The 19,253-nt window shown below is 39.6% G+C and overlaps 1 protein-coding gene across 1 annotated transcript in view; it reads right to left on the bottom strand.

The window, feature by feature from the left end:
* The window catches only part of MYBBP1A (MYB binding protein 1a), a 36,914-nt gene extending 19,213 nt beyond the window's left edge, over positions 1-17,701 (bottom strand). The window contains exons 1-15 of the mRNA XM_075264849.1: positions 17,484-17,701; positions 15,229-15,324; positions 13,805-13,888; positions 12,693-12,767; positions 11,849-11,956; positions 10,369-10,559; positions 9,446-9,613; positions 8,212-8,329; positions 6,200-6,489; positions 3,140-3,250; positions 2,885-3,010; positions 1,774-1,980; positions 1,491-1,599; positions 903-987; positions 190-335 (exon numbers count right to left, since the gene is read on the bottom strand). Coding sequence (XP_075120950.1) covers positions 190-335; positions 903-987; positions 1,491-1,599; positions 1,774-1,980; positions 2,885-3,010; positions 3,140-3,250; positions 6,200-6,489; positions 8,212-8,329; positions 9,446-9,613; positions 10,369-10,559; positions 11,849-11,956; positions 12,693-12,767; positions 13,805-13,888; positions 15,229-15,324; positions 17,484-17,684 — 2,115 coding nt within the window. The 5' untranslated portion in view covers positions 17,685-17,701. The remainder of the gene's footprint in view (positions 1-189; positions 336-902; positions 988-1,490; positions 1,600-1,773; positions 1,981-2,884; positions 3,011-3,139; positions 3,251-6,199; positions 6,490-8,211; positions 8,330-9,445; positions 9,614-10,368; positions 10,560-11,848; positions 11,957-12,692; positions 12,768-13,804; positions 13,889-15,228; positions 15,325-17,483) is intronic.
* Between the last annotated feature and the right edge of the window lie 1,552 nt (positions 17,702-19,253).

Genomic DNA, 19,253 nt, shown 5'->3' with positions numbered 1-19,253 from the left:
GGATTCAATAAGTTTTTGATATTTCTTATCAGGAAGCAAAGTGGACCTTACTGAACTGCTGGTCAAGGGCAGTGGAAATGTAATTTCTGGGAGCTACGACACCAGAGTAAAGAGCCCTATTATATGTCCAACCATTTAACTCTAGATAGTGGATACATGTAAAGCTTAGATCTCAAAAACAATACATACATTCAGAATCAGCTGCAAGGCATTCTTTGTCAAGTATGGACAAATCTTCTTGAAGACGTTCCTAGACACCACTCGGAAAAGCTTGCTTGATTGAGAATAGAGTGACAGAAGAATTTCAACCATCACCTCCACCCATTCTGGCTCCTCTGAAGCGAACAATACAAATAGAGAGTGTTAGGAAACAAGAACACTCTCACATTCTTTTTTTAACATCATAAAGAAATATACACATATTAACATAATGGTGAGGTATGACATGGTGCATCAAATACATCACTATCAAAGCATTACATTGGCACTTGGTATATTTAACATTGGGCTTTTCAATGAGCACAATTTTTATGTTTTTTTCTATTAATACTTCTAATAACTATTTAATAACAGCTTAACCTTACATAATATAAAAGCAATAAAAGCATTGTTGCTGTGTGCTTGGAAATTATGGCACAAAGCGTTGTGACGTCCACATGCCCCATGTAACCATCACAAATCAAATCTCATGAGGGTCACTCATCTCTAGACACCAGTATTCATGGCCCTATTCACCCAAACAAATCTGTTTTTAATGAACAAATGGCTGCAAATTTTATCTGTTTTTACTATTGAAAAAAAAACAAAAAAAAAAAAAAAAAAACTGATCGGAATGAACGGAGCCTAAGTTTGTGACTGATAGTTCTACATTTATATATAGATTTGTTTACTGGTTAACAAACCTTTCTTCTTTTTGGCCTTTTTTCTGAGAGCGTCTTCCAGACAGTTTTGGATATCATTTAACAATTCCACACTCTCTTCAGGAGTCTACAGAGAAGCAAAAATGAGTCAGTAAAAAAACAACAACAAAAAAAAACATTTTACAAACATGGAAACAGCCAGAGGATTCTTACACAAGACAGGCAATCTACACCACAATAAAATGTGGGATAGGTTTCCAAAGATACAATTTAGACATAAATGTATTATTAGCGGGCCGACAATCATCACGAAAACAAACAGGCCAAGCCTATAGGTATAAGGGGTCAGTCCAATGTTTCAAGTACAGCCAAAGAGGGATGGGTCTCAGAAAACGCCGCAGCCCTGTTGTTAATCCGGAGGTTTGTACGCAAACCAGTCACGCATTTATTGACGACAATCAGAAATATAGCGTACTATAAATGTGGATATAGAGGAGTAAATAGATTCTATATGTTAGGTGACTGGACAGAAGATAAAATGAGGCAAGTAGAAGAGTAAAACTAAACACGGGTACATGATGAATTCAACAAACTGCTGAATTATATGTAATGTATTTTCTATTATTTTACCTTAAAGAGATGAATTCCAACAAGCAATAGCAACTGTTGATAGGCTGACAGCTCCACACTACTAGTCTTCTTGGACTTTTTCTGGAGATCCTCCACACGCTGCAGCATTCTAGGAAAACAAAATTCATTTTTCTTAAACCATTTATATAATTCAGGACGATCAAACACCAATCTTAGGCTGGGTAAACACGTGCGTTGGCAGAGCAAGCCGAAAATCAGAGTAGAACAAAGTCCTGCATAGAGGACTTTTAATCTCTGAATCGTCATTAACTGGCCATCTTACCGAGCCCAAGCATCTTTCTGCTCTTCACTGAATGGTTTAACAGGCTTTACTGCCTTCTCGGATGAAAGTAAAACATCTGCATATTGGACCATGCAATGAATCCACAATTTGCCCTCAGAAGTAACACCGACTACATGCCTTTCCTTTAAGGCATCAACATCAGGACCTTCTCCCAACAAGGGCATGTTATTCAGATTAAACAGCAAGCTGAAAGAAAATGAAAAGCATTAATTGTAATGTCATTGAACAGATAAACCCAATAATCCACGGGCCTACTGAAAGGATCAAGTATTGGAGTGCCAACTTTCATTTGGAGGCAGAGTTAGATGGAGGTGGGTAGGGGGGTACAATTTAAAGGTGTCAAACCCTAGATACAAGCAAAGCAGTGAAAGTTTACTCCATTTCATGGCTACTTTTAGCCACGAGCCATTCTCAACAGTTTTAAAACTCTCATAACACATTTTGCTTATGTGAAATTCCTTTAAGGTATGTTCACACAGTGGAAACCTTTTCCGCGTGGCTAGCTGTGTCCCGCATGAATGGGCCTAATCAGTGAGTCTCGAGCCACAGACTCCTTGGGAAGATAGGGTATGTTGCTTCTTTTTCCCGCTAGCTGAAAAAAGTCGCTAGCGGGGAAAAAATAAAAAAGCGAGTGGCTCCCAGTGAAATGAATGGGAGATGTTTTTGCAGATGGATTCCGCATCAAAATCAGTCTACAAAATACTCTGTGTGAACATACCCTTAGTGTAGGTGTAAAACACAAATATTATACTTGGGCTTTCTGTACCCAGGATCTAAGATCAGATAAACCAGACAGAGCTGAAGTATAGTTTTTACTGCATCTAAAGATAACCACCACTTTCCTATTATTTTCTTCTGCATTTTAGCAGATTTTAGTATAGGTTTCTTGTCAACATGTTGAATATGTGGAATAAATGACTTCTCATGCTGTTAACTCCACATTTGTGATTGAATAGCCTAAAACGGATCAGTAACATTAGCATTTGGTAACATTAACATTTGTTCTGTTAAGTTTACGGGCAAATAGTTCTTGATACGTTCACAGGTATTTAACATTTTGAAGTACAAAAACACAAAAGCTCTGAATTACCTAAAAAAAGTATCAGCTGCATGTGACCGTGTTCTGGGATCCAAAGGCACAGACAGATGCGCTTCTGTTTCTGAAATATCAGAGACTGATTTTTTTGCATCAAAAAATGCGTAGAATAATATAAACCTGCAAAAGAAAATATAAAATCAACACAGATCCAAGCATTTGCTCATCCACAATAATTTGAAGATAAACAAGATTTGTGAAATAAAAATGTCCAACGCAAAGATACAGGACAGGGGAACCAACACTCACCGTGCAATGGCCATTATTTGGCTCTCTTCTTTCTTCACCTGGTGATCGTCGATGACGCTAGCAAGACGACTAATAATCCATTTCCTCAGTCTGACAATAAATTCCTCTGTTCTGAGGAAGGAAAATAGAAGAAAAAAAAACATTCATACAAATTTGAAGAAAATTGGTTAGGTTAAAGGGGTTTTCCCCAGGAAAGACAGTTTGGGCACATTGACAGTATATTGGCAATACATGTCTAAGATGCGGGTCCCAGCTCTGGACGGACTCACATCCATCTCTAAAATTAGCCTCCAGCCTCTATCTATGCTACTTTTGGGGCTTTTTGGAAATAGCATACCTCTGAGCTACGCTGCTGTTTTTCTAACACCCATAGAAGTGAATAGGAGTTACAGAAACAGTGTATAACAGTGAGTTGGGAAAATTCCTTTAAATTATTCATTTAAAAAACAAAAATTCAGATGGTGAAATGGTCAGAGAATTGAGATAATAGTAATACATTTGTCAAATACCTTTACAATGTTTTGTTTTTTTGTGTTTTTTTTTTAAATTCGAGTACCATTATGTATTGTGGTCAAGTGTTTTTCTTGTATAATATACCAAGGAGGGTGTGAAAACAGCTCAGAATTACTCAGAATTATTTGCTTGTGTGTGTGTGTTTAATTGCTGTTCAACCTACTGGAATGTGCTATAAATGCTATATTAACCCCTTCCTACTGTAGCCATGTTCCGTTTTTTGATTTTTTTTCCCCACACCACTTCCAGAAGCCATATCTTTTTATTTTACCGCTCAAAGATCTATATAATATATATATATAAATATATATATTTTAATTTTTGTGGGATGAATTGTACATCATATTGGTACCATTTATCTTTCCATTTGAACCTGGAAAAAAAAAATTCACAATGGGGTGGAAACAAAGAAAAACTTAACTTGCACCACTTTATGATTTTTGTTTTTATGGCTTTAACTATGCAGCCGAAATGGCACGTTACCCATATTCTGTGGGTCATCAGCAAATTTATATAGTTTTTCCTTATGGTTTTATATTTTATATCTTTAAAAGAAATCCAAAACTTAAAAAAAATAAAATAAAAAATTGTGGATTCTTGGATTAATTCACCATATCGTATGCAGGGATGCATAAGGAGTCCTTTTTAGAAGGGAAAAAGTAGTTTTCATTTCATTTTTTGGAGTGACAACATTTTTGTACTCACCATAAAATCCATTTCTCAGTGTATTTATTGGGGGACATAGTACCATGAGAATAGACCTAGCCACTAGGAGGCTGACACTAGGAATATCAAAAGATGTTGGCTCTACCTCCAGACTATAACAACTCCACATACACTGTGCTAGTCAGCAGAGGGAGAGAGACACAAATAACCAAAAAATAACATGGAACCCACAACCACAACACATCCTGAAGCCGAAGAAGGCCAAGAACATGGTGGGAAGTACACGGTCATGAGAGCAATTTAGCACACAATCACTTGCAGAACCTTACAAAGCAAGCTGGCAGTAGGACAGAGGCTACAGAGTGGATATGATAGAGCTTTGTGAAAGTGTGGACAATGGGTTAAGTAGCAGATTAGCAGACCTGGGTGGAAGAAGCTTGATGCCAAATATCTAGGAGGCTCCGCAGCTCTCTGGAATGAGCAGTCGCACAGAGAGGTGGTGGCCTATCCTTGAACTAATAGGTTTCCATCATAGCAGACTGAATTCATCTGGAGATGGAAGACTTGGATGCAGCCAGGCCCTAGTGAGGGCCAACAAGGAGAACCAACAAGGGGTCCAGACAACAGAAGAATTAAGTGAGAGACAGATAGACACAGATCAGAAAGCATGGTAAGACAATGTCTTCATTGAAGTGGAAGAAAGAAACCACCTTAGGCAAAAATGAAGGTGGTGGACAGCCTTATCCCTGTGGAGAACAAGAAAAGGAGGGTTCCGGGACAGGGCAGCTGGTGCAGAGACCATGCAGATTGATGTAATGGCCACCAGGAAGGCAATCTCCAAGACAGAAGGTGATGAGAGTTATCATGCAAGGGCTCAAAAGGGGGAGCATGAAACACTGCACAAGTGAAATTAAGGTCCCATGGTTCCAAGGGAGAATGTAGGGTGGAGCACAGTGTGCTACTCCCTGCAGGAAAGTCTACACCTAAGATCAGGTCTTCTGAAAAAGAATGGAAAGGACAGAAAACCTGCACCTTAAGAGAAGAAAGACTGAAGAGATGAGAGGGCAAGTAGGGGGGAGCCGATTGTACATGCGGAAAGGGGGGGGGAGGGGTAGATGTAGGAGGTGACTGTGATCTCTAAAGAGGAAGAAGGGGGCCGGGGCGCGGGTAGGGGGTAAGGGGAAGGCCGGGGGCACGGTGGGGGAAAAGGGGAGGGCCGGGGGCGCAGCAGCAGGGCCATGGGATGCTGTGGGAGGGGCCTGCATTGCCCGCAAGTAAGTTGGCGTGGGGGCCCCCAGGCTGCGCTGCAGGTGGTTCGCGCGAGCGTGAGGGGGGCCGCAGACAAAGTCGCGGGTTATAGCTAGTTAAAAAATAAAAACAAGTACACCTGGTCCTACAAGAAAAATGACAATTGCATGCTTGTAAACAGAAATATAAAAAACAGTTATGGATGTCAGAATATGAAGAAATTTTTTTTTCCAAACTTTAAGATCTTTGAGAAGGGGTTAAAATGTAAATAAAACCATATAAATTTGGTATCTCCGGAAATGTACAGAAACATAAAGAGACACACAGAGACATGTCATTTTGTCTGCAGAGTGAACGTACATTGTACAGAATAATAAATGTTACCATTATGAAGAATAATTTGTCCAGCAAATATTAAGCCCTAATATGGCTCTGTGAACAGGAAAAAAAAAAAAAAGTTATGGGGCTTGGGAGCTGGGGAATCAAAAATGAAAATCGAAAAATGTGACCGGCGGGAAGGGGTTAAACTGAGAATTTGGACCTGAACAATTCCTAGGGGTTCTCATATCTCATACAGTGAAATTGAGACGAATAGGAGAAATAAATACAAAAAAAAAAACAAAAACAACTCACGTGTTTCCCTGCTCTTGCTTTTCTTTCTGTCTCCTTGTGGTGAAATCCAGAAAGGAATCAATGTCTGGTGTAAGAAACATGTTCTTCAACCAGTCAATATACTTCTGGAGAGCAGCTGGTTTGGCGTGCTTTACCACCTTCCATGTGCTGGGCACCACTGGGTATCCTTGGTTAGTTAGTGAGGAGAAGCCAACAAGAACTGTCAGTTGCTTCTCAGGATCATCACAACTTTCCAGAAAAGCATCAACATATTTCTCCATCTCTGGTGCAAATTTAAAACGATCTTCAGGCTATATGAGGGAAAAAACAATGTACGATCAGCTAGGCAACCACAAACTGTAAAACTTTATTGTCAAACCACACTATGTTATAATGTTTTTCTGGATTATAGTTTTTCTTGATTGTAGTTATCAGTGGGTTCTAAGCACATGGACCCTACTGAGCAATATCTCAGACATGTCCCTATAGCCTAACAAAAGTTGTATGAAACCAACAGTTACACTAATGTTATGATCTAATATATGTAAAATGGTTAAACAGTTTTGCTTCATTATTTTTTTTAATACTAAAAGTACATTGTCATAATCATATTTCACTCATTTGGCACATTGCGAAAATACCAACATGCAATTTAACATGCATATAAAATACTTCCATATGCAACGGAGCTTAAGATGTGCAAAGCTCATGCCCGCATACACACACAGTATCTTCACATCAAAATAACCATCACAAGAGTCAGTGCACACAGAGTTTTTTGGCACTGATTTATTTAGAGGATTTTTTGGAAGCTAGTTTTGAGGCGGACTCAGCGTCACAATCAGTGCCAAAAAACTCAGTGTGCACTGACCTTAAGGGTCCATTCACACGGAGGAAAATGGTGAGGAATTTGGTGTGGAATTTTCCACTAGCGGAATAAAAAGCTAGCAGAAACCATTGAAGTCAATGGGAGGCTTTTTTTTTTTTTTCAGCGCTGAAATTCCACACCAAATTCCTCACCATTTTCCTCCATGTGAATGACCCCTAAGAAGGAAATAAACAGTTTCTGCCATTCAATATCCATGTCCATAAATGTCCTGTTATATATCAATGGGACCATTTATATGAAACTGCTCATTTCCTCACCCCTTTCACAGATGGGGAAAAAAGCCCCTCCAAGATGTGACAAAGAAAAAATATTTCCATTTCCTCATTAGTAAGATGGACTGGTAACATTAGAGAAGACCTGTCGGTATTAGTAAATATTTGTATGTTACGTGACAATTCTGAGATATCTTCTCTATCAACCTTAGCTCGTGTCATTTCTCTGTTATTCCTAGAAAATTGTATCCCAGCATTCTGGTAAAATGAGCACAAAGTTATAAAAAGATGCTCCAGAGGCAGCAGTACAGGGACATTATGGGCTGAGGTTGTACCCTGACTTGGAGTCCGCCCGTGGTCTGGATCTGGGATCCCCCTCCTTTCATCTCTATTCGTTCCCTCCCTCCTTTCTCCCTCCCTTTTCTTTCACTGCATTCTTCCATCCCTTTCCTTCCCCTTGTCCTTACTTGCTCAGGGTAGTGCTGGAGCCTCTCCCAGTTTGTCTGTTTGCAGGAAGCCCCGTTTCTGTACCTTATGTTTTACCTTGTTATGTACTTGGCCCATTGTTGTGATTTTGGGCCCTTTTGCTTTGATTCCGAATTGAGCGTTGTTGCGCTCTGTTTCTCTGTTTCTTTTGTAAAAAAGAAGATGCTCCAGAGCTGTTAGATCGGGGGGAAACAGTTATTTACCGGAGGCTGTAGACTGCCTTTTTTGCCCCCGCAGCAATCTAGCCATAATGCATATCCTACTTGCTTTGACTTTTTGATTGCATAGGTTTTCTATATTATTTGTTATTGGCGCTGTCATTTTCCACAGTGCTTTACAGATACAGTTTGTCCCAAGTAGGGCTCACAATCTAAATTCTTTATTAGTATGGTTTTGAAGTGCGAGAGGAAACCAGTGAAGTTTTCTAAAGCATCCCATTCTCTTACCTGAATTACGACAACATGTTCGCCATAACGTAACATAACACTTCTACGAAGTATCAATTGCAACTGATCTTTATCCAGCAAAGGCAATGCTGCTCCAAGGAGCCTATAACACATGTAACTAAAAGAAACAAACTTAATTATGCAATGGTATAAAATACATGCATATCAAGTCTGCAAATTTTTGCAAACTTTTTGGAGCATTACAAAAATCATAGTTTCCTACATACTAACTACTGTGTTAAAGACTTGTCTCTTTCTTCAAAGTGGTAGTCCAGTTTTTTTTTTTTGTTTTTTTTTTACAGTTTTTTTCTCTGGAGGCCGGGGAAGGTGAAACATTTAATTTAAAAAAAAAAACAAAAAAACAACACCACGGAGTACCACACACCATACTTCTGCCTGATACTCCGGTGTCCCAGACTGCTGTCCAGTCCCACAGCGCCCCAGGGCTTGTTCTAGCGGAAGTCCCTGCTGTACACGACTGCTGAGGCCAATTAGCAGCCTAAGGACATGAAATATTACTCACATACGTCACCTGTGACATCCTGGTTCCTTTACTTAGGCCACTCATTGGCCTCAGTGGTCACGTGTGGCAGGACTTCCAACAGAACAAGCCGCTGTCGGACTGGACAGCGGCCTGGGACACTGCAGCACCAGTGACAGGTATGTTTTTGGGTTTTTTTTTTTTTTCTTCACCTTCCCAGTTTTTTCCTGGACCACCCCTTTAAAAATAGAAGCTGGCTCAGCATCTTCCTTATATCTAGCATTCAACTCTTATCTGTAGGAGAACCTGTCTTTGGCCACATATTTCCCCCATAATACAGCCACTGTAGGTGAAACACACTGTTGGATGTTTACCATGCAAGTTAATGGGCAGACAATTTATAAGAGGACAAGTTTCCATTCCCCTTAGAGGTGAACCCCAGTTAATGTTTAAATGCACTACCAGTACATATTAAAAGCCGCTGTAAGGAGTATTATCCATATTTGTCACTAGATGGCATCTTTCGTTTATCGCTATTATTTTGTAAGCAACCAGTAAAATGTGCACCTTCTTAGCACCTCTGGCTACAGAAGAGCAGAGTGCTAGCTAGTGGATGCATCACTGGACTGTCTTAACCAAGTTTATGCTTGATATCCTAAAATACTAGGACCTGACTGATGACAGCTACCCATGCAATTTTTATAAGGCAGGGTAAATAAAACGAGATGTAAAAAGAAATCACTAAATACATACATGCATGGCCCAGATTCTTCCTGCATCAGCCCATGCTCCACGATTTCATTCCAGAATAACTCAAAAGACCCCTCTTTCAGTGCAATCTTCAAGACATCAAGAGCTACTCCTGGCAGGCAGTTCTCTTTCTTTACAGACTTAGCAGCCATTTTTAACAAATCTACCAACCTGGAAAGCAATATCAGAGAACAAATCAAATACACGTCATTGTGAAAACTTGACAGTAGCCATAGACAAACTGGATCATGAAACGAGACATGTAAAGTCAAATTGTAGTCAACACCACTTATAAAAATATAGAATCCTTTATAAAGGGGTTTTCCCTTTATAAAGGTCATCAATACTTGATCGGTGGGGTTCAGACACCCAGGACCCCCACTGATCAGTTGGTTGAAGAGGATGCCATGTCCATGTGAGCGCTGTGACTTTTTCATTAAATACCAAGCAAATCACTGTATATATCACAAGGGGATATTGCATCTCAGACCCATTTTCTTAAATTGGACAGAACTGCTGTACTAAGTGACCAACGAACACAATGTCTTTGGCACAAGGATAGACCATTAATACACAAAAACCCATTTAATTTTGACCCATTTCAGAAATAATTTTCAAGGTTCTCCGAAATCAGCCTCCCATTGAGCCACTCATCAGGGTGCGTCGCCTATCTCCAGGGTTGACTGCTTGACTTTGTTACATTATGTAAGTCGTCTTCTTTTTGGATATAAGTTCTACTATTTTGAAGATTACCTATACTTTTATACTATGTAATTACTATATAAAAAGGATACACCAATAGGGCTATACAGAGAGCATTACATTTATTGTTATAGATATAGTGGTGACTGATTTATTCATAGCCCATTGTTTTGTATGGTCTTTAGCTTTTAGACAAAATTAGTAAATTGGCCTCAGTTTCTTACTTTGTGGTATTCTCCTCTGTAACAATTGCAGATGTTCCAAGCAACTTCTTTAGCTTCTTGGGTTTGAGAACTCCTGGAAACTTCTGCAGTCCAATGAGAAGCATGTGCAGTTGTTCTGGGGTATTGAATGCTGAGGTTAGATCTGACTGCAGAGCCCCAAATAGAACTTCTTCAAAGGTAGATTCTGGAATCTGAAGATGTTAAATAGTTATTATTTTAAAACAAGTTCTTACAGGGCTAAAGTTCTTCATTGTATGTATTCATTCAGGAGTCCTTTAGACTTACTGGTGATTAAAAAAGGTTATGCAGTTTCTAATATTGCTGGCTTACCCTTAGGACAGGCCATCAATGTTAGATCTTGGCGAGATCTGAGACACATACTACTCACTTGTCATACAAAGTGTAGAGGTGGATTTAGGTACTGCAGCGTTTTCCCATATGAGACAGCATTATCGTACCTAAACCTGCAGCTAAAGTTTGTATGGCAAGTAAGCATTCTACATTACTGGGAGCTGTGCTGCCCTGGTACAGTTGGGAGTACAGGCTATCATTTCCTGCAGATCCAATACTCATTAGAACATTACAAACTGGATAACTCCTTTAATCTTTTAGAACAACTTTTTGATAAGCACAAATGTAATGTTAGCCCCGACGCTTAGCAAAAGATGTCTGAACAAACAATTGACAATACCAGACATCTACTACTTATGTGGAGAATGGAATGACCATTTACATACAGTTTTGGTAAACCCATATTACTATATCCTATTACAGAATTGTGATTATTTACTAGGAGGTTCCCTGTTTTGGATAGTCACTTCTTGCACAAATGATTTCTCAAACTAGAGGACCTGCATTATACCCACAAACCACTGAGCACTCTTTAATGCTTATTTTTCCCTATCCTGCTTAGCTTACAGTTGGTACCTAGCATTTTGTATGGGAGGGTGACTGTCTATAGGAGAATGGGATTTTTTTTTTGGAACAGTGTTGATGTCACACAAGTTCCTATGTAAACATCCAAACAACCTACATAGGGAAGTGGAACTTAATTAAAAGGAGTTGTGCCATATATACATTCGATGTGTTTTTAAGTGTAACTTTGGAAAGTATGGTTATTTAAAAAAATAAAACCCATCCTAGCAGAAATATTGCAATTAAATTTTTGCAATAGCACCCCTAGTGTTACATATGTATAGGTCTGTGCACATTATTCTAGTGATGCTCTGTTAGTCGGCAGTACAGATTCTGCAGCATTCTCAGTGAATAAGCAGGCGTGCTACATCTGAACATACTGTAGTCTACAGTAAGGAAGAAACTATTAGAGAAACTGCGAACCAGTTCCTCCTGCTTAAAGTAACCTTTTTCTCTTTTTCATATAAAAAGTTAGAAGGGTATACGGAAAAAAAAGACACACTGACAGTACATTACAAATATATCCAACACTGTGAAGCATTTGATAAAATCATAAAAACCCAACCTCTGATAGAATGTCCACCAAAGTCTTCCGGGGTAAGTCCTTCAGGTGTTCTCTGTACTGTGCCAAACTTTGGAGTAACTGCACACACTGCAGCAGTACTTTTGGATCCTATTAAAACATTTTTTATAAGATATGACTTATTGTAATCTAGAATTATGTACAAGACGAGTATTTTACATATATAGAAGCTGAAAGGAGCCATATAAAGGCCAAACGCTGCTACAGTAGTTCAGAGTTAGTTAGCTGAGGCGACATCGCCAGTGGTTAACACGCTCTAAGTATAATATAGGTGTAGTGTATGGAATTTCAACAACAGTTTATCCATAGACAGCATAAAAAAATCCCTACAGCACAAAGTTCAAAATGACAAAAAAATAATCTAGCCAACGAAAGAATTGGACTAAATCATATAATAAAATTTAGCTTTTAATCCACATTGTTAGAAAAAATACACATAGAAGGCACAGGAAAACAGCGAACCTCTTATGCGTTTCAGGGCACGGAGACCCTTAGGCATAGCATAGATGTTATGACTAAGGGGCTCAATGCCCTGAAACACGTAAGGATTTTCTGTTTTTCTGTGCCTTGTATATGGATGCAGACTGGCGGTGAACATTTTGACCCGAGTGGTCTAAACACCATTTAAACGTAACAAGCTACTGGACTAGGATTGGGACAGTCACACAGTCGCAGTGAAAATAGTTTATTATTCACCTATTCTTGTTGACCCAGACATTTGTTTAATGTTAAACAATAAAAGTTATATCTTCTTTTCCGTTTCCTTTCCATTTTGAATAAACAGCCATGATAAGTTCTACATATAAAATATCACTTCAAACTTTACCTTAACAAGTCGACCAGACTGGAACAGTGAGAGAACGCCAAAAAAATTACCAAAGGCGGCATTCCTCACCAATTTCTGAGGTAAAAAAGAAAAAAGAAGATTGCGTAATTAAGGGAACGTTATACAAAACAAATTATTGCGTTTATTAAAAACGTACAAGATTAAAGAGCGGGGAATTTATTAAGACTGGGGTTAAGTATGTCAGTCTCAATATATTCCTCCTCTGACGCAAAATGGACAGAATTATTACAAAATTCCAGGCTCTCAATAACTCTAGTACAGGGGTCCTCAAACTTTTTAAACAGTGGGCCAGTTCACTGTCCCTCGGACCATTGGAGGGCCAAAATATAGTTTAAAGGGATTCTACCATTAAAATCACATAGGAATAGCCACCTGCCACATCGCTTGTATGCGATGTAAGGAGGACAATAGGGTAGGGTCCGTCCAGGAGGCACCGCTCCTTATGTCTGCGTGGCCTGATCTGCCTCCGGTATCCGCCTTTCATCGCATGGATGTAACAGGTGGACATCGGAGGCAGAGCAGGTCGCACAGACATCGGAAGCAGTGCCTCCTGTATCCTCTTTACATCGCATACAAGCGATGTGACAGAAGGACACAGGCGGACACCGGAGGCAGCGCAGGTCACACAGACATCTGGAGAGGTGCCCTCCAATAGGTATAGTGAAGTGCGCTCCATGGCCTGGCCCGAGCTCCCCAGGAGCTTCATTATAAATGCACACCTGCCGGCGTTGTCGGCGGGCTAGACCGCATGTGGTCCGCGGTCCACAGTTTGAGGTCCCCTGCTCTAGTACATCTCAAAAGGTCTCTTGTTTCAGAATTGAAAACCACACTAGTCAGGACAGTTTTCTTGTGTAAATGACATAGTACATTCCCCCAATATATTATATTTATTGCAATACACCTTCTCAAACTACTGCCACCAATATGATATTGAAGACCTGACCTAAAGATAGGTCAGCAATATGATAATTATTTAAATCGCCTTTAAATCCAAGACACCAGCATGTCATTAGGACTTTAAAATAACAACACCAACATAAACGGAGCTGTTCTTTAAATATACTGAAGAATAATTGATATTAAATACTTACTTTTTTAACTTTCTGAAGATTATACTTCTCGTATATATGTTCCAATACTGTGGAGAGCGGGACTTCTTCAAAGCACTGCAGAACCTTCCATGGAACCAGATTAAAAGACATTTAATAAACTATTAAGGACACTCAATTTGACTAACCTTTTTAGTATTGTGGTAACAAAAAAGCTTTCACTAACATCAATAGAAAACAAAAACAATGGCAAAAATAATTTATCTATCAATTGGCTTCCTGGCAATTGGCCAGCCTGTGAGCCTTTCAATGGCTATCTACCGCTATTACCTACTATGGACACTATGTCAGCATTGACAATGTTAATATAAAACATGAAATGCAGCAAAATTAATATATGAACGTCATATTTCAGGAAGAGGGATGCTTACCCAACAGTTTATTGCGTTACATACTGTTAGCAATTCTGATCTATACCTTCAGAAACATACTGTTATAGTATTATAGATAAAAATTACAAACTAAATGCAGAACTTCAAACGGTCACTTCTAGGCAAACAAAGCTGTTTGCAAGATAATCTTAAAGGGCTATTCCCATTTAGCTTATCTAATTTCAAGAGTTTTTCTAAATACATCTCTTTAGCAATGCTTCTTCATTTGCCTGCTATGTAAAATTATTCCTCCCATTGTTTAGACATCAAGGCATGCAGCCTGTTAGCTTGACTGACTGCTCTCTAGAAGGGAGGAGGGCTAAGTTCTCCAAATTACTTTCAGAGCTAATAATAATAATAAACTTTATTTATATAGAGCCAACATATTCCACAGCGCTGTACGATTTGTAGGGTTCAAATACAGAGAAAACAACAACGTTCTGTGCCCTGGTGAAGAGCTATCAGTGCCAGTAACTTAGCTCTTCACTGTCAGAAGGGCGTTTCTTACAGTCAGTCAGGTACACCCTTCCTCACAGCAGCATCTATAGCGCTGTACTGTGAGGAGGCATCCCTTACCGCCCAGCGATGAAGAACACCCCCCCCAGTACTGTGAGGAGAGGGAGGTGTTCCTCACTGCTCTCACAGTACAGCGTAATACACGCTGCTGTGAGGAAGGGCGTTCCTGACTGACTGACAGAAACGCCCTTCTGACAGTGAAGAGCTACGGTAACAGCACTGAGAACTCTTCACCCGGGTGCACAGAACGTGAAAGCCCATAGTGCGCTGAATTCAGCACTTGTCGGCTTTCTAGCAGTATATAAAAACCGCATGTGCCCCAGAAGGTGAAAGGTCCTCTTTAATGGTTCTCCAAACCATTGTGATGCAATATATATTTACTGTGCATATTTGATCTACATTATTATAGAGTTCTAGTAGTCATAATAATCTCTCAACCTCATACTACTATATAATGTGTCTGCTATTTGTCTATTTAATAAAATAGTGTGAAATAGATGTTCAACTTAAGTTACCAACCTGGGCCAAGGCCAAACTAAATCCTGGCCTTGCTGCCTCCCGCGTGGCTGCCAATCCTTCCACTAGTCTCTTAAAGGTATATTTTAGTTCATCTGCCTGTAAAAAAAAAAAAAAAAAAAAAAAGTCATTTTAAAAGTGTAACATACATTTTTTTTTTTAAACTTCAGAAATGTTCATCTTGTATTTGCTTTGCACAGCTCTCTTCAGAGACGTAGCAGATTTACATGCTCAGGGAAAGTATACAACTCTGTAAATGACTCTGCTCATGTAAAGCAGAGTTACAGCTGAAGACTCACATTATTTAACATACCGTAGTGCTTTTGATATCAGGTAGGTTTGCAGCATCCAAACCCCTACTAATACAACCATATGACATGTTTCTATAGCATTAACTTCCCCATGAAAAGAGGATTTCAATATAACACCCTACTAAATTGATTAAGATTTCAGATAACATGCACTAAAAATACAGTACTTAGGGCAAAAGAACTATGCATGACCTTAGCCACAGATCAAGAAGTGGATCCAATAGAAGACTAGTATTATGATCTATGGGATCATGAAAAATAACCAAAAAAATATTACATACATAGTCACTTAGGCCTGATTAAAGTCTGTGCTCAGTATCCTGTTTGGGAAGTCCACAGATGTGAGCCAGGCCTTAATATCACTAAAAGTCAGACAGGTAAAGATGTATTGGATGCCCACTCCTGACGTGTGTGAGTATTGGATGTGAAGGATGAATTTCCCAGAGTCTAATCTAGTAAAGAACATGCAGTCTTACTACTGTGCAAGGAAAATTATCACGGTAATAAAGTTTCCCAAATCAAAATACTAATGGCCTGTTCTTCGCATAGACCATCAATATCAGGTCAGTCAGCACCCCAGACAATCAGCTGTTTGAAGAGGTCGTGGCCTATTTATTGTTTATAATCAGAAGTCATGTATGTACTGCAGCTTATTCCTATTTACATCAGTTCATCTACATACATACTTAATTTAGTTGCTCCAGCAGTTTCCTAAGGAATAAATGAATAGTACAGGCAAATGTAAGAAACTTTGTAATATATATTATTAAGAAATACTATATCCTTTTCCACCTCAATACTAAACTGTTTGTGTAGCCCTATACAGCTGACACACTGAAGATTATGGAGAGAGAGAGAGAGAGAGAGAGAGAGAGAGAGATTCCTGTTTTCCAGCAGCCTCCTTTCTCTATAGACTAATAAGTGAAAAAGTAACTAAGAAGATATATTACTATATCTTAAATCTTAAATTATTATAAAATATTAGTATATCTGTATTATATAGGAAGAGAGTTGGGGTTTTTTTGTTTGTTTTTTTCAATTGGAGGTACGCTTTAATACTGGACCAGGGGATTTTTGGGCTATATGTTTGCCACCAACCTCTGTCATCCAAGTTGCTGCACCTCCTGATCTTGCAATACTATAGGGTCTTTACTATAGTCTGCCAGCCCTAATTGCAAAGGTAACCTATGAAAACTAAAGAGGGGGAGCAGGCAGAATGACCCAGGGGACGAGGACTAGTACAGATCACGTGACCTAGGGTCAGGACAAGCAGGTACATTTAAATGAAGCAGCCCTGCAAAACCACCAGAACTACTAAGAGGAATGCATGACAACAGTAATAGGCTCCATTCACACAGAGTAACGTTGGCGTTTTTTGTGCTTATTTTGGCACATAGCTATGTGCCAAAATAAGCACAAAAAACGCCAACGTTACTCTGTGTGAATGGAGCCATAAAGCCACAGCACTCAAATGATTGTTACAGCCCCTTCAAACAGGTGATAGAGGGGGCACCAAGAATCTGTACTCCCCCTCCCCACCAATCTGATATTGATGGTCTCTCTTAACAATAGGCTAACTAATCAATATTCTAATCATCCCATATAATATAAAATAAATTACTAAGGCCTGTTTGTGCAACCAAGGCTTTTCCTGATGCTCAGTCCTGATTTTTTTTTTTTTAATAGGGCCTCTGAATAGGACCTCTGGATTCTCTGTAAGTATCCAAACACTGCAGCAAGACAATAGCACGCAGGAGCTGTGTGATGACCATTATATTGGCATTAATATTCTTTTATTTTTTACATTAATTTTCCAAATTAAAAAATATCCCTCTGTCAGAGAAAACGTTAAGTGTGATCAGCCGAATACCCGCACATAAGAATTAACCCATAGTTGTGGCAAAAGAGGATACAAGTGGATTCCGTGTGAATATACAGCAGAGCTACCTTGTCGCTGGACTTCAAGTACTGGATCAGGTTGTCGGTGGCTGCCAGTCTGACGTCCTGATCGGGCTTCGCAATGTCCCAGAAGAAGTCCAGGAACTCTCTGTTCTGCTGCAGGACCCGGCGTACATCGTTACCGCTGTTATTTTTCTTCTTAGCCCCGGTTTCCTTACTATCCATGCCTGACACACTCTGCACAGCCATGCTGCTCTGGAACACACGTGTCTGAACAGCCACTTCCGGGGTCACTGCACATGCGCAGTAGCATATCCAACCCTCTGAGAAAGTGATGGTGGTGTGCTGTGCTATTTTCCCATGAACACGTTTTGGTTCATGCCCCGCAGCTTCAGTCAGTATTCGGTTTAATACGCTCCGTGTCCAGTCTTTGTTATAGGTGTGAATGAGCAATGTGTGAAGTACATTGTATAGTGCTAATATAGCTGTAGACACTGCACATGACCGCAGATTCCATAGCAGGTTATAGGCGGAACAGCCCTGTGCTTGGAGCAGTCGCTCCCATTGTGTAACAATGGTAATTGTGCTGGTCACATCCACATGGTGGTCTCTGCCAGCATCTTATGTTGTATGACCTGACCTGAAGCAGCCATAAAAGACCTTTCTTTGAACTGATGAGAACCTTGGGAAATGAGGAATTGTTTACTTGTATGTACCAATAACCTTACACCCTCCCACCAAAAATTGTATTCCTATGTGTCCCTCTATACATAAATATGCAGCCTTCAGAAATTGTTTTTAAATTTACCTGAGGAAGAAGCCGAGCGCTTTGAAAGCTTATAATCTGTCATCATTATTAGTTAGCCTTTAAAAAAGGTATCAACTACTGAAGACTCTCAAATTTATTGGTTTTTTATATTCCATTCCCACCGTCAACACAGTACAAAAAAAAAAAACCAAACAGTTTTCCTTATATAAACAAAGTTCACCATATCACACTCTATCTGTGTATAAGATGGCTGCCTCCATACAACTGCTTCACCGACAGGAAAATGCAAAGTTCCTAGGGAGGAACCTCTTGATAGTCTAAAACATACCTTTTATTAATATATCATTAAAATTGTTTGCCCAAACTGGCTAAAACAAAAGAACACACAGAAGCCTTTTGAGGCGGTCAGATTTTTAGATGGAGGGCATTTGGATTGCGATCTCACTCCGCTGATTTTAGAGCGGACCTGCCGGCGGGCAGATCGTATTACTGTTCCGCAATTGTTAACAGCAGTTTTGACTGCTAAAAACATCGTGTTGTCCCTGATGATTTGTACTGAGTTGTAGATGAAATGCGCAGGGCTTGCTCACAGGAGTTATTTTGTGTGACACTGCTGATGTGTTCAGTTTGCTACATGGACCCAGCTGGGAGATTGTTTGCCTCTGACACCTCTGTTGGCATGGCATTAGGCCAGTAGCCTCAGGGGTAGGGGGTTCTTATATCTTCCTTATCAATCACTGGGGTCCTGCAAGCTAAATATATATTTGTCAACAGCAACATACAATTTGGATATTATAGAGAGGTAGGAACTTGTGATAGGGTGAGATCGCAGTCCAAATCCACTCCATCTAAGAATCTGACCGCCTCAAAGGGCTTCTATATGTTCTTTTGTTTTAGCCAGTTTGTGCAAACGATTTTAATGATATATTAATAAAAGATATGTTTTAGACCAGGGGTGCCCAATACGTCGATTGCGATCTACTGGTAGATCGCAAAGGTCGTATGGGTCGATCGCAGGATGCAAAGATCCCCAGTGTCTGCTTCTTCAC

Source organism: Leptodactylus fuscus, chromosome 2 (genome assembly GCF_031893055.1).
Source record: "Leptodactylus fuscus isolate aLepFus1 chromosome 2, aLepFus1.hap2, whole genome shotgun sequence".
In the NCBI taxonomy this organism is placed as follows: domain Eukaryota; kingdom Metazoa; phylum Chordata; class Amphibia; order Anura; family Leptodactylidae; genus Leptodactylus; species Leptodactylus fuscus.
This window is presented reverse-complemented; position numbering and strand designations above follow the sequence as displayed.